General features: G+C 43.6%; 1 protein-coding gene across 4 annotated transcripts in view; it reads left to right on the top strand.

Annotated features, from left to right (window-relative positions):
* FGFRL1 (fibroblast growth factor receptor like 1) overlaps positions 1-15,224 on the top strand; it is a 172,966-nt gene that overhangs the window by 79,366 nt on the left and 78,376 nt on the right. For all 4 annotated transcript variants that reach the window (XM_030450387.1, XM_030450386.1, XM_030450384.1 and 1 more), the window contains exon 3: positions 5,097-5,369. In XM_030450387.1, the coding sequence (XP_030306247.1) occupies positions 5,097-5,369 (273 nt within the window). The remainder of the gene's footprint in view (positions 1-5,096; positions 5,370-15,224) is intronic.

Raw genomic sequence — 15,224 nt, 5'->3', positions numbered from 1 at the left:
AGTGTCTGACTGGGCTTATATGATCATGAACAGAAAACTTGGCATCTGGCTGGGACTGTTGGTTTCTTTCTGGGTGTACTTTATTTGCAGATGGAGAAACAAGTAAGAAAAGAACTCGGTGGAAAATGTAGGGTCTGGATTGTTTAGATTATATTTTGAGCCTGATTGCACCCTGGCCCTTGGAACTCCAGGCATGATCCCTTCTAGCAACTAAAATGATTTGAATGTTATGGGGCAAAGTTATATTTAGTTTGTATTTGGAGAAAGAATAACAACTAGGCACAGGGGAAGCAGCTGCATTCTCCTCACTTCTTCCCAAGTCACATCCCTGGATGTCAAACCCCACCCTGTCCCCTCAGCCAAAATATTAAGGTATTATTCACACAAACTATTGGTTGAGGACAAGGGGGACTGAAGAAAAACCCCTCCCCAGTTGGTTTATGCTGAGGTAGGGTTTAATTTATTGTAATAGCTCCTTCTTTTTGCACAGACTCTGAAGTCAGCTGTGTCCTTGCCAGCATGGTGTGGCTTAAAAGGCTGTTGCTCAGCAGTGCCTTGTGGCTACAGAGGGTTGCCTTCACCTGATGGGAAAGTGCAAGAGTGGAAGGAAGAAATGGTGGTTGTTTTCTCTCCCCACCATTTGCCTCTCCCAGCTATAAAAAAATAAAAATCTGTGTCTTTAATTCTAGTGGAATACCTACCCAGGGCCTTGGGTTTGGTCCGTTCTCCCACATCTCATGGCAAAATGCTGCAGGAATGCTCTCTGTTTCCAGGAGCATCACAGGTTGAAGATTTTCAGCACTTATAAAGGCAGATTTCTCTTCAAGAGTCACTGCCTAACTGCTCAGAAATCAGGGGGAGTATGGTGTAGGGTCACCTCCCTCAGGATTTATACCCAGAGCCAGAGAACTCTGCTGTCTCCTGCTCTGTCTTGAAAGGATCCAGTGAGGAGCCATGGGTACAGTCTGGCCCTTGGGTTCAGGCACATAGCAATGCACAGGTTCCCTCCCCCCCCCCCCCCCCCCCCCCCAGAGCCAGGAAGGTGGTATTTATTGGCATTAAAAAAATTGTGTTGGTAGCTATAGGATCTGCAATTTTTACACTCTGGTTTAACAAAATTATTTCAAGTTTCAAAACAATCATTACAGGCTTGCTCTCCAGCTCTTGTGCCCTTGCCCTAATGCATAACATACAAACAAGGCAAAAGCAGCACAGCAGCAAGCAGCTTTAGGGTGTTGCTCTCAAAATAATCATTTCTGCTCATATGGAACACAAAGCTGGAGTCTAGAGTGGCTGAGATTGTGACACTGACTGCTCAAGGAGTAATTGCATCTACTTTTTAACCTTGCATTGGAGCACAAGGCAGACGCCAGCAGTGGCAAGGGATGGGAAGTCAGCAGCAGCCAGGGTTCAGCCTGGTTTTACCTTGCTGGCAGCTGTAGGTGAAGCAGCAGGTGCTTTCCTGGGATTTTGCCTCTCTAAGCAGCTGTAGAAATGTCTCCAACCTTCAGGCCCTGGGCGCTGTGCCCTGGGCTCTGCTCCCACATCGCTGCGATCAGCTGTGAGAGCACATGTGCTCCAGCCCTGGGAGGGACTGCCACCAGGAGACACCCCCAAACGAATGCCAGGGAGACCTGGCAGCTATTTGTTCTCCTGGCCACTGCCCTGGCATACTGTGGGACAGTTCTTTAAGGTGGGAAGCTCCCGTTAGTACCAGTTGTGCATATGAGAAGCCAGGGCGCTCAGCATCTTTTTACATCTTTTTGCCTGTGCATACAGCAGAATATGGGTCTGCCATAGAGAAGCCCTAAAAATTAAACTCTATGGGAACCTGAGTGGCTTGGGGCAGCTTAATATATGGATTCAGAGGGGGAATACATTTTTGTCTGGGTAAGGATTTCCGTGGCACATTGTGTGAGGCAACTGAATGTCTGCAGCACCTGCTGCCCAGGGGATGCTGCAGAAAGGACTTTCTGCAAAAAGCACTTCCCCCTCTCCACTGCTTCCCCTCCAAACACTGTCATCTCCGAGTGCTGAGATGTGCAAGAGTGTGTTTTGACTTGAAAAGCAATTCAGTGTTACTGTAGCAGTCCCAAGGTAGGGCTGTGAAATAGACAGTGAAATAAGACTCAGTGGATGCCTGTATGTTAGAGAGAGGCAGAGATCTGTGGTGATACCAACATTTTATTCTTGCTGCAGCCATCCACAGAAGGTCCAGGTAACATCAGCTTGCTGGGGCCTCTGAAGTTTGTGGTATATGCAAAGGCACTGATTCCAGAGAGAGAGTACTGCTTGTGCAGAAAGTTCTGGATATAAAGATGCTAGGTAATTAAATGGGAATATTTACAGCACCAAATGAAGAGAAGCGAGGTTTTAATCTCTCCATCCCAAGGCTGTACCTCCATGAGAAGTGTGTGCAGCTCTATCTGGCAAAATTCAGACCAGGAAAAAGTGTGGGGAAATTTTTATTCCTCATCCTGAGAAATTTTTTTGGGGGGCAGAGGGGGGTTTAGTGAAGGGCTGCAGAGGACCCCGCTAATGTTTTTTTTTCAAGCAGAAAGGCTCTAAGAAACTCACCCTTTTCTAAATGTCATAAAGGTCTGCAAATAGATCCTGTGACAGAGAGTGATCCAACAGTTCCTCAGAATGAAAGGTCAATCAAAGGAAAATGGCATTTAGGAGGACCAAGCTTACTACTGACCCAAACATGTGACAGATCCAGAGGCAACTCTGGTGCCATCAGAAGAGCTGCTTGTGCAGCCTGCCCCAAGGAAGCACATGATGTGACTGGGAAACTATCTGATTCCTCCAGGTCTCAAAATTCATCAGGAGTCAACCTGAGTGTCGGAAGGAAAGGGATTTTTGAAGGAGCTACAGCAGGTTTCCAAGCTGGGAGGAGGGAGCTCTTTCTCCACAATCTCTGCTTGCCCTGCACCAAACATTTTTCCTCAGCACTTATTCTAGATCAGTTTTTGTCATTTGAATATGCATGGAGCAGTATTCTGGCTCACAGGTAGATTGCAATGGAGCTACTCTTAAATTTTGACTTGTTTCCTCACCTGGAGCCAGTGAATTCTTCTTCATCAAAGCCAACACACACAACCTCTCCTGATGGATGGATTTGCTCTTTAAAAGATTCATCAAAATTGCTTGTGTCATATCAGCATTCAAAGGACCTTGGGATTATGATATCCACAGAGCTGGCTGGAGATCTCCTAAGATGAAGAATATTAACATTGTGGTTTGCACTGCTTAGAAAGACCTGGGCAGGCAGGATTTCTCATGGTGTTTTGCCATTTCCCTTGGAGTATGGGAGGGCACTGTCACCTCTGAGATCCCATCCCACAGGTGTCTGCAGAAGGTGTGCAGGTATGGCTGTTACCTTTACCAGGGACTGACTTTTTCAGAATAAGTGCTCTCAAGAGCCCCACTTCAGGTCTTCAGAAGTCAATCAGAAACTGATTATGTGTCTTAGACCTACTGGTGTAATGTGGCTTTTGGAGTAACTAATGAGTTTCAAGCTAGTTCATGCCTCTTTTCTCAGCTTGAGCAGCATTTTGCTCCAGTTCACCATGAGTAACTGCAACAGCATCTCTGTAGTAAATCATGAGCTGGACTGTATGTACTGCCTTAGTCATGCTGGAGAAAATTCAGGCAGACATTGGAATAATAGAGATTAGTCATGAGGAAGTGCAAATACAAGCTCTGGAGCTTGTCCCCTGTGAGCCCAGTCCTGCAAAACACTAGGAACAGGAATGAAATATGAGGGAACAATTCCAAGTCCCACAAACATCTTGTGGGTTTTGGGTGCAACTCTCCATCAGCAAAACATTTTGTCCCTCTGCAAGAGCAGGGTGCTCATTATCACAGCCATTAAACTATTCTGGGAAGAGCATTGCTATTGCAGTTTGGGGGGGGAACTTGTGCAATTCATGAAAAGGCAGAAAAGGAAGATGAAGGAAAAAAGATTCTCTGCTTCAACTATTCAGAGCCTTGGGCTGAAATTCCAATTTGGATTCAGCTATGGGGCCATTCCCACTGTTGGAATCTTTACCACTTCTTTTTTTCGACCATTGACCTGTCCAAGTACATCCTGTTATCACGTGGCAAACAGTGTGGCCATTCTGTGGCATTTCAGGGACACTCTGTTTTGCATGTAATTATCACCTCTTACAAAGAACAAATATTTGTCAGTCGGTCAAACCAGCAGGGTTGCCAAGGCAATTGATAAAAATAACCTCTTTTGGACTCTAAGCAACGTCAACATGTTAGGCCATGCTGTGTCTTTCAGTAAAGTGCTACCCAACGAATGCTTTATGTCTGACAACTGCAGGCTTACACGTCTCAGATCAAGCCCATCTGGTGACTATTAAAGGGAATCACTGTACACACAACATGAAAGGATTATAACATTTTGGGAGGCGGCGGCAGTGTTTTAAGTACCAGCACTGTTACTAATTTTGCCTTCAGGATAGGTGTTAAATTTAAAGCAACTCCAGTTGCTTTACCAAGTACGTCTGAGCAGTTTGGACTCCTCTTTGCTACAGAAAAGTGGGGGTGTTTTGGAAAAGCAGACCCAGAACCAGGCTGCCCTGGTAGGTTAGTGTAAGCTGCTGATGATGTCAAGGCTACAGATTCAGGTCTCACACACAAGTATCTCTGCTGATATACCCCTGTAATTGCCTGAATTTTTAGCCCTGGTTGTAAGTGGTTTTTGGTAAGCACTTTTCGCTTTTTTTTAGAATGGTTTGTGTTGGAAAGGACCTTAAAGATCATCCTGTTCCAACCCCCCTGCATGAGCAGGGACACCTCCCACTAGATCAGGTTGCCCCAAGCTCCATTCAACTTGGCCTGGAACACCTCAAGGGAGGGGGCATGCACAGCAACCTGTTCCAGAGTCTCACCACCTCACAGTAAAGAATTTCTTCCTAATATCTAATCTAAATTTACCCTCTTTCAGTCTGAAACCATTCCCCCACATCCCATCACTCTATCTCGTTATAGCAGTCGATGTAGCCCACTAATTGATGGCTGGCCTTGAAATCCCTGCCGTATCCCTGCCAATAACAGCTCTGCCTCTCTCTGTTCCTCCCTAGGTCCCCCAAGGATTGCTGACAAAGTGATTCACCGTCAGTCTGTGAGGTTGGGGAGGACCATCAAGCTCCTCTGCCCGGTGGAAGGTGACCCCCCTCCTCTGACCATGTGGATGAAGGATGGACGCACTATCCACAGCGGCTGGACGAGGTTCCGGATCCTTCAGCAAGGGCTGAAAATCAAGGAGGTGGAAAGTGAAGATGCAGGAACCTACATCTGCAAAGCCACCAACGGCTTCGGCAGCACCAACGTCAACTACACCCTCATCGTCATTGGTGAGTAGGGCTGGGGCAAAGCCAGGACTCATCTGCTTTGGGGGGAAATGAACGAGATGATTTCTGCCTACCTGTCAGTTTTTGCAGATTTGTTTGCTAATTATTTGCTGGCCTCCACTTTTTACTGGCTCTCTCCCATGTTTGAGGATTGCCAGAGCTGGCTACCTTGCTAAGCATCTTCTCCTGCAGCTGGGTGCAGGCAGATAAGATTACACAGAGCCAAAGGTTACAAATAAACAGAAGTGATGCAAGAGTCACTAGGGTCTGGATCACAGTGAATTCCACACGGGAAAGGCTGCGTGATAAGGGGAGGTCATGCTGATTTTTGTGTTTGCTGTTGGAACAGGATGGTTCTCAAACCAAATGCTAAGGCACCCATTTATAAATGCACAGCTGGGAGATTCAGGTACTGAGCTTCTGCAAAGCGTGGTGTCTTCAGAAATAATAATATTTAGGTTGAAACAGAGCTCAGAGCTGGCATATGACCCAGGGATGCTCAGTTCCTGAGAAATGCCCTTGATGAAGTCAGGACTGCAAATGCTTCCGATGGCATCTTGGTGGCCATAGGTTCACTAGCTGTGCTTTTGGCTCGTTTCAAAGGACTTGCTTGGCCTGGCAATAGAATTTTGGGTTTGTCTGCTGGGCTGAGCATTCCTGAAGGCCCCAAAAGACACTTCTCCGGGTAATCAGCAATTCTGCTGCTGTTGCTGCCACAGAAATATTTTCATTCGTCCTTGTCTGTGAGGCAAGAAAGAAGTGGATGAAATCTGGCATGCAAGAGGATGTTGAGGGAACAGAGAGGAGGGTTACATGTAGGGTTACATGTAGAGGGGGAATTTAGGTATCTTGCCCACACTGTTGCCTGATCAGGATCCACAGTATCTGGTCTACAAAGTTCTGTTTCTCTCAGACAGTGGAAGTGAGGACAGAGCTTAGTGCAGTTTCCAGATGCCTTCTGCTTGGCACTTGTCCTGTTTTTGTTTTGTTTCTTTTTCTTCCCCTTCACAGTAGGAGGGCCAGTGTGGACTCCAAGCATGTAGCAAACACTTGGTGCTGCTTGGTGGAGGATTATCACCTGATAACAGGGTGATTCTTGGAGAATGCACTTTGCTGCAGAGCCAGTATGGGGGAGACCAGAATGTGAATGTCTTACTATCTTCAAGAGATGCTTAAGTGAGGAAAACCCTCTTGCTATATGACTCCTGCAGCATCAGTGGTGTAAAATAGTTTACACAGTTTGTGGACTTGGGTTTCCTCATTCACCTCTTTCCTTTCAATGTTCATCCACCTTTCTTTGCTACACTGAGCAAAAAGGGTGAAGTAGAAATAGCCCACAGAGAGGAGAGTCATGTCTACATATACTCCTCTTGGGTGTGCTTTTCAAACTGTCTGATGTGAAGAACAGAATGCTATAGGACCCTGCTTCAATTCTCTTTGTGCTTTTGCATCGTGTGGATCTTGCCAATGTCTTTGATCTTCTGTGTAATCCAGCATAAAACTCAGGGCTCAACAAACTCTATTATTCCAAGGCAAAGAGGAGCTGAGGCATCTCTGAGTCAAGAAGACTCTGACTATTCTTGGTAGCACAGCAGAAACAAATGGAAGGGAAAAGCCAGGAGGCACAGGGTAAAAGTTGGACTAGAATTCAGGAAAGATTGAGGCAAAAACTCCAATTCAGTTGTTTGAGGAAGTTGGATTATCAAATTTAATTGTGCTAAGAACAATAGTGTTCATTATATTTGGCAACCAAAAGTCCTGGGCACAAAAACTAATTATTTGGAACCTCATCAGGCAGCTATGGAAGGAAATGGTAAGCTCCCTCTGGCTTCTGTGGGTATGAGATTGAGGTCTGAGCAAATAAATATCGATCACAAAGAGCCAAGAAAAGGGTAACTTTAAACTAAATGTGTGGCAGGCATAAGGGCTGAGTTATTGTTGTCTCCATGCATCCTTATTCTAATGCTGGCTAAACCCAGTTTTTCACAGATTCTTTGCACCTTCCTTCCTTGTCTCACAGTGTCCCCTCGTGCACTGGTGTTGCTCAGACCAGTTTTGATGCATTACTTATGTCCCTTGTCTCCAGTGGTACAGATGTGTTCACATAAGAGTTCAAACCAATTGCTTTTCACTAGAACAATTGGCCCTGAAAACAAATGTTCCCCTGGTGTTTTTCTTGCCAAGGTCTGCAAGTAAACACAAGGTATCACTGACTTTTTCTTTCAAAGGACCCAAACATTTAATGCATTGGCCAGATGCTTGTGCTCGTCTTGGTGAAAATGCTTCTGGTTGAGAGCAAATCAATCCTTTGTTGATTTTTGAGAAGAAGGCAGTGTTTTAAAACCAGCTACATGTCAGTTTTGAGGATGAAGGTCAAATTGATGGAGCTGTTTTGTTTGTGCTCTGGAAAGCACAAACTTCATTAGGTAGAGTGGCCTTTTGAACCATATGGCCTCTCTACTCTCCCACTCCTTCAAAGGAGAGAAAGCCCTCTTATTCCAGCTTTACTGCTGGAAAAAAACCATGTAAAACCATGCAGGTGTCAGGCATGGGCAAGGTGGTTAAGATATTAAATCTAGAATAGCATCAAATAATTCATTAAATGTTGGGACTTCAAAGATGAAAATCCATTTTGACATGAAAACACTCTGGGAATTTAAGCAGTAGGAATCCATACTGTGGCTTACTGAAAGATTCTGGAGTTATGCTACATGCTTTGAACTGAGCTCTGCCATACCACTGTCAAGTGAAGAACAGTCACCCCTGTGTTATATATGTGTACACTGCAGCAGGATAAGGTGAAGGTTTACCCAAGGTCCTACACAGAGCTGAGACTAAAATTCAACTGCCTTGAACTTTTCTGCATTCTGTGCTCTGTGACTCTGATTATTCACAGCTCTTAATAGTCTTTAAATTCCATTAGAGAATAAAGAGAGAGAAAAAAAATCTGTGACATTGCCCAAAGGAGTAAAAAAGGACAGTGATTCCACCAACATCAGTGGTGCTGGGGGAAATGGTAGAGGTGAGCTCCCTTGTCTACATTGCAGGTTGGTTTCTGTGAGATATAGTAATTTTGGTACATGCCTGTTTGAGTTTTGCTTTGTGGCTTTCATGACAGATCTTACTTGCAACCAGCTAGCTCAGGGCATGAGCAGACCAAACATGGGTCCCCTTCTACATGTCTGGTAGCCATAACTACTGGCTGGAGGACATGTCAGTCTGCTGGTGTGGATGACATTAACTACTTTGCTTTTGCAAATAGTATTTGAGGCAAAAAGGGACCAGGTGACTGGGCCAGGACACATAAAATATGAACTATGGCTTGGAGTTGAGTCTAAACCTCCTAATCTCACCTTAGAAGGCTATCCCACCTTCATAACACTTGCTAAAGTCTTTTATTCCAAATTTAGCATCTTCCTGATGCTGTGTTGGAAGGAGATTTCTATTCTAGGTTTTTGATCTTCCTTCTCAGACAAAGGTTTTGCCAAACCAGGTGGTAGCTATTGGTTTCTGCCCTGTTTTTTTCCTCTATCTTCTCAGACTGCAGGGCCCAGATCCCAAAGATCCAAGGAATCCTCCTCTAATACATCCCTGCATGTAAGCTGGTAAAAGCAGATAACCAACATGAATCAAAACTACAATTTCCTTTCCTAGCCAGCCCTAGTAGATTCTGTGGCTTACCACAAGATTTGGGATGCCAATTATCCTGCAGACAGATATACAAATGCTGGAAGGGGAACTTCTCTTTAATCAGTCTTAAATCAACATTTTAGTTATTAAGTACAGTGGTTCCTTATTGTGGAGAATTATCTGTAGCTCATCAAAACAAAAGTGCTGTACCTTCTCAAAAAGTTATTTGCACAATGATGCCCATGAAAATCTTATCTTTAAGGTTTTTTACTAGCTGAATCAATTCAGAAGAGCTGATTTAGAGTCTGCAGGTATGAAAAGTAACTTTGATTTCAGTTTAGGAGCTTGGTTGAAACCTGTGGTTTCTTACTTCCTTGCCAGTGTGCTCTGAAAGGAAGCCTAGGGCCAAAGAGGAAGAAACAAAATGTTGAATAGCTGTTCATTGTTTGAAAGCTGCCCACCCTGCATGCTGAATGGAGGGTGAGATTTGCCTGACTTACAAATAACTGAAATCCAAATCTTTTGACAAGGAAGTGTTGGACAACCTCCATTTCCATCTCTTTCTGCAATAAACAGTATCACTTGTTCCAGATCCTTCTCTGAAGGGAAACTTGTTGGTGAAGAGCTGTAGGAAGGACTATTAATAAATATTTATGCTGTAGCATAATGACCTCTTTCAGTAGTGCACAACACAGAGGTCTTTTCACTTGCTGAAGGTTATGGGCCAAAGACTGCAAGGTGTGCCAGCATTGCAACACGTGGAGCTATTGCTAAAGGTGCTGCCAGTAAATACTTCATCTTCCATCAGTTGCTCAACCAAATGGTGGAAGATCAAATCTCTGTGTCTCTATTTTTCCACCTCTATGGAAATATCTTACTACCTCCTGCAGCAGAGTAAAAGGGAGCAGCAACAAGAGTAAAGTTTGGGATTGTTTCTGCACTGCAGACTTCTTGCTTCACTTGGGGTTTGTTAGCTGCCAAAGACACATCTTGATTGGGTGCATCTAAGCACAAAAAATAAAAGTAAAAAAAAATAATAATCAACATTTAAGTCCTAGAAACAGATCTTCCAGTGTTTCTCTTTCTTGCCCTGTATCTCTGACTGCTACAGTTGTTTTTTTTTTCTCTTTGGATTTATTTGGAGAAAGATTTTGGTGAAGAATCCACCATCTGTCCACTTTTATACTTGACTCTGATTCCTGGCGTTCTGAGTGACCAAGCCCCTTAGTTCCAGTTGGGCTGAGGAGTAGCAAAACCTTGATGCAGAGAGGAGGAGAAAGTGTAGCTTGTTATCCTAAACCTCTGATGGGCTGTTCAGAAACTGAGGTACATCTCATTTTCAAATAAATCTAATTCACCATTAAATATCTGCTGTCTGTCTGCTGCAATTGATTGCTTTGAGAATCTTCCCTGGCATCAGAGGATTTATCTTTAAAGCAGTTTCTTCCTGCTGAGCCAGCTGCTATTTTATTTTTTTTTTCAGCTTGTCCAAAGACAGCTCCCTTTGATAGTAGGCATGTGTAAAAAATTTGCATTAAAATAACCTTTTTTCTTTTTTCTTGTTTTTTTTTTTCTGCTCATAGTAGTAGAAAGTACTGTATGAAAAAAGTTGAGTACAGTAAAATATGGTTTGCATTACAGTTCTCCAATGAAGTCATCAACCTGTGTCTCAGGACTCATTTATACTGCAAAAAGCTGAGAAAACACTTGTAGCACAAAGTCAGGTGCCACCAGCCATCTTGGAAAAGCATGACAAATTCATTTATGTTTGGGTTTTGGCCTCTTAATAAACTCAGGGGAGCAGGGAGAGAGAGATGTGCTCAGCAAGATGTGAATCACCATTGAGTCAGCAACGTGTGCACCGAGGGGCGTCTAAGGCTAATCAAAAACTGACATGAGTCAACACTTCGAAAAAAGAAAGAAAAAAAACCCCAAGGTGCACTATTTGCATTTGAGAACAAGGTGGTGTGGCTTGTTCTGGTCATGGTATGGAGTTAGAAGTCCATCTTTAGAGTATTTTCTTCAGCACAAAGTGTGAAAGGCAGCCCATCCAGCATGGGACTGCTAACAAAATCACAGGGCATATAATCATGACTAATGATGATTAGTCAGTTGTTATATGGAAATGAAGAATTCCTTGTGACAATAAACAGTAATGAAGTTCTCATGTTTAATTTGTCCAGCAGCTGGCTCTACATTGGTGGCCTCCTGTGCATACGCAGAGTGATTAACACCAGATGAGGATCTGGCCATAGTCACTGATGCTTAGTAATGGTTATGTTGCTAATTAAAGCTCAGATTGGTTTTGGCCTTTGGGAGCTGAGCAGAAAAGGGGAGCCTTAGTTTACTACTGAAGGTCTAGAAATTGCAATCGTTGCACAAGGAGTTCTTGTTGGCATGTTGTCTGGTGTCATTGGGTCATAGGAGATACAGGTAGGGCTTTGGTTGATAACAAGACCTGTCTAAGGGGTGTTGCTGAGTGAGGAGGTCCTGCATGTCAGACCTCAGGCCTGTCAGTCTGCATGAAGCCCACTGACTATAGAGGAGTCAGTGATATGCTCAGTACATGATTTGTGAGTATTTTCATGTTTTGGTGCAAACTCATAACTAAAAACTGTTTGCTTGGAGATGAAGCTGCTTTTCCAGTGGAAGTGACTCATCATTGACTAATGATGCCCTCACCCTTCTGTCCATTAGCATAGGCATAAAGACACACACCCTGACCAAACTTCGTGTTGCACAGGGACAGCAGAAGTGTACAGGGTAAAAGGAATCCAAAAGCAATCAGTTATTTGTGTCCCCTGAGTTTCAACGTTGCTTTGTTTCCTCCTTTTTTGGAGAAATCTTGCGCAGAGTTTGACAAACACCCTGACCCGATGTTTAGTCCTGGAAAATATCCTCTGTCCTGGGAGAGGAAAGGAGGAAAGAGAGAGAAATAGTCCAAAATGCCAATATGATAATGCCTGGATTGCTGCAGAAAAACTATTTCACAGGTTTTAGTAATTTTGATGAGTGCTACACTGGGTTGATGTCACAAGAGCCCATAATAATTTGTTCTTGAAAAGCTCTTTCTCTGTAAAGAGGTGATGATGGGAGTGCCAGTATTAGTTGTAATTATCCTCAAAATGATCAAAACTGCAGCTCTGAGTGATGCATGTGACTGACACATTGGTGGATGGGTATAAAAGGCTGGAAAACATCACAAACAGGCAGCAATCTTGTTTGTTTCCATCTAGATCTACAAGGTAACTCTGTGCTAATACTGTAGAACGTCCACAGCTTTTACAAGATCTTTGTTAGTTTTTATTAGTTTCATTTGATTTTGTAACAAACTTTACAGTATGCTTATCAATACATCATGTTCTGGCCAACAAAAGCCTCACTGTTTCGGGTAGATTTCCTTTTCCCCTTTGTGAAGCTGTAGCATAGAAGCCAAGTTAAGAAGGTGACAACACCTGTTCACAATTTAAAGGAAATTAAAAGATTTTTTTCCATGAATGTAAGCATGAAATCCATGTATATATAAATATGGATATATAATTTCCCCCCATACTCCATCCTGTGGTAGACTGTGGCAAACCAGAGCTGCAGTCAGTGTAAATGGGAGGCATGCAGGACATATGGATGCATTTAGCCCACAATCCTTTGCAGATGCTTTGGAGTGTGGAGCTGCTGCTACACCCATGCAAATAGCAAACTGCAGCTTTGTTTGCTGCAGGAATATTGTTTGGGAATGAAAGCATTACACAATGCCAGGCAGGCTGACGTTAAAAATGTGTTTGATCTCAGCAATTTATGGCTTCCTTCTGTTAAATGATAATAATAGAATTAGCCTCTGATCCCAATGAGTTTGTGGTGAGCATGCCAGGCTTTTCTCGTCAGTATGTCTGAGCCTAAAAACTTCTTTTGCCTGTGACTTAACTAATCAGAGCTGTCTTTGTTACAATCCTCTGTACAGCTCATGGGCAGATTTTTCAGCCTGTGATGACAGTGCAATGCTGACGTGCACAGCCACTGATTTGTCCACATCTATGGATTTATAACACTTAGAAATAGATGCATTCATGAGTAAAGCCAAGGCAGGCTGTGGTCCAAGCAGGTGATACATATGTATGTGGAAAGCAGGCATGCAGGATGTGCTCTAGATCACCAGTTAGGACCTGTTGTTACTGCAGAGTAAGAGGTAAGAGTTTGCTATGAGGGTGGTGAGACACTGGCACAGGTTGCCCAGGGAAGCTGTGGCTGCTCCCTCCCTGGAAGTGTTGAAGGCCAGGTTGGATGGGGCCTTGAGCAACCTGGTCTGGTGGGAGGTGTCCCTGTCTATGGCAGGGGGTTGCAACTAGATGATCTTTAAGGTCCCTTCCAACCCAAGCCATTCTATGAATTAATAGTGCCTCAAGTCATGAGAAGCCATTATGTTAATTGCAGACCTGGTTGTCAGCAATTTTGAGACACCTCCTATCTTGCCAACCATCCAAGATGAGAGTCTTCCCCAAGCAGCAGGATCATTCTGTGATCTTTCCTACAACTACTCTCTCCCCTATTCCTGACAGTGTTTCCTTGGCACCTCAGCTCCATTCCTCTGCTTTTTGCCAAAGGCTGGGAGTGAAGGACTTAGTGTGGCCTCATTGGACTTAGTGGACTGCTGAAGCTGGGCTGAGCTTCATGGGCACTGTGTCTCCAGGAGGTGCCATCATACAGCTCTGCTGTCCTCAGTTTGCCCAGTAGATACCACTAATAGTATTTTTCATCCAAAATTTACCCTTTGATATCAGTTTACTCAGAAATGCACAAAAGGCACATTTATAAATGAAGGCACAGTGTATAGTATTTCTTCTAGAAAGAACAGCACCAAGCTGGGCTACTTTATAAGGTGTAGCTTGAATGTTGATTTTGGAAACTCCCTCTTTATGTGTACATGCACCAGTGATTGCTCACGTGATGCTTCTTGATCCATACATGTGGGTATGTTGCCTGTTAAAATGAACAGTTGTTGAGGAGGTGTGTTCTTGGTTTCCTGTAGGGTCTAGTTCTCTACCTTTCCTGTGCTGTCTTTGGCATCCGTATTAAGAAAAAGATGAAGAAAAAGGGGAAAAAAACCCAACCAACCAACAAAACTGCTGGCAATTGCTGTATAAACCTATTTTAAAATCCAAATTATTTTTGTTTGATGAAAGAAGGAACATATTCTGTCTTGTGCTTGATGAATAATATCATTGTGCTAGAATGCTTTGATTCTTCTTACTTTATAATAACGTGGGTTTTATAGTCAGAGGACCTAGGTGTTTACATAATGCACTTTTGGCAATAAATTTGGAAAAAAAAAAAAAAGAGGGGAAAAAAAGCACTAATCCCAGGAGCTCTGAAACCTACACTCCTTCTTAAACATCCCCTGCTAAAGACATTAAGTCCCTTGCAAACATCCATCTATCAGCAGTTGAGAGTTTGTAAAAGGCGTACTTTGTTCTGAACTCCCTGCCCTCCTGATTATGCACAGTTCTTTTATTTTGTGAATAGGATGACGACCCCTTAGCCTGGTAACGATGACAGATTTATGTATTTTAACACCCGGGTGCTGCTGTATTTGTTAAGGGCTGCCAGACTCCAGCAGTGCTGCAACCCTCGTTTATTTTCCTTGTCAGTTTGTGCTGCTTTTTAAGGTGTTTTGCAGGCCCTGGAAGCCCAGGGCTGCTGCTGCTCCCAGAGGTTGAAATGTCAGGGTGTTAAGAGCAGAAGCCACCATCCACTCATAAAATGTCAGCTTTACTCTGGTTGTGCTGCTGGGGTGGAACCTGCTCCTCACCCCGAAGCCAAGGAAAAGAGGAGAGAAACAAAACCCCTCTGAGCAGTAAAAAGAATCAGGTAACATAGAATTTTCCCCTTCACTTTTGAGTCCCCTGATGTATTTTGCAGCTTCTCAACGTTTTGAAGAGAACCTTCTTTTAATGTGCAGTAAAAGCAAAGAACATAAACATACCTTGCCAGCTTAGCTGTTAAAGCACTGCGTGGGTCAACACATCTGTCCCCTATGCAATGCATCTGTCTGTAGTTTCTGTTGGGTTGTTTTAAATTACTGCAAGTGGCAGAACAATGGGGAGACAAACAGCAAGAACAATGCTGTTGTTTAATAACAAGCTAAATGATTAACAGACCTGTGCAGACAATATTTCATGGAAATTAAAGGGGAGACAATTATTTCATTTTGCATTGAAGTGATCCAGTGCAACG

This window comes from Calypte anna, chromosome 4B, assembly GCF_003957555.1.
Source record: "Calypte anna isolate BGI_N300 chromosome 4B, bCalAnn1_v1.p, whole genome shotgun sequence".
Classification (NCBI taxonomy): domain Eukaryota; kingdom Metazoa; phylum Chordata; class Aves; order Apodiformes; family Trochilidae; genus Calypte; species Calypte anna.
This window is presented reverse-complemented; position numbering and strand designations above follow the sequence as displayed.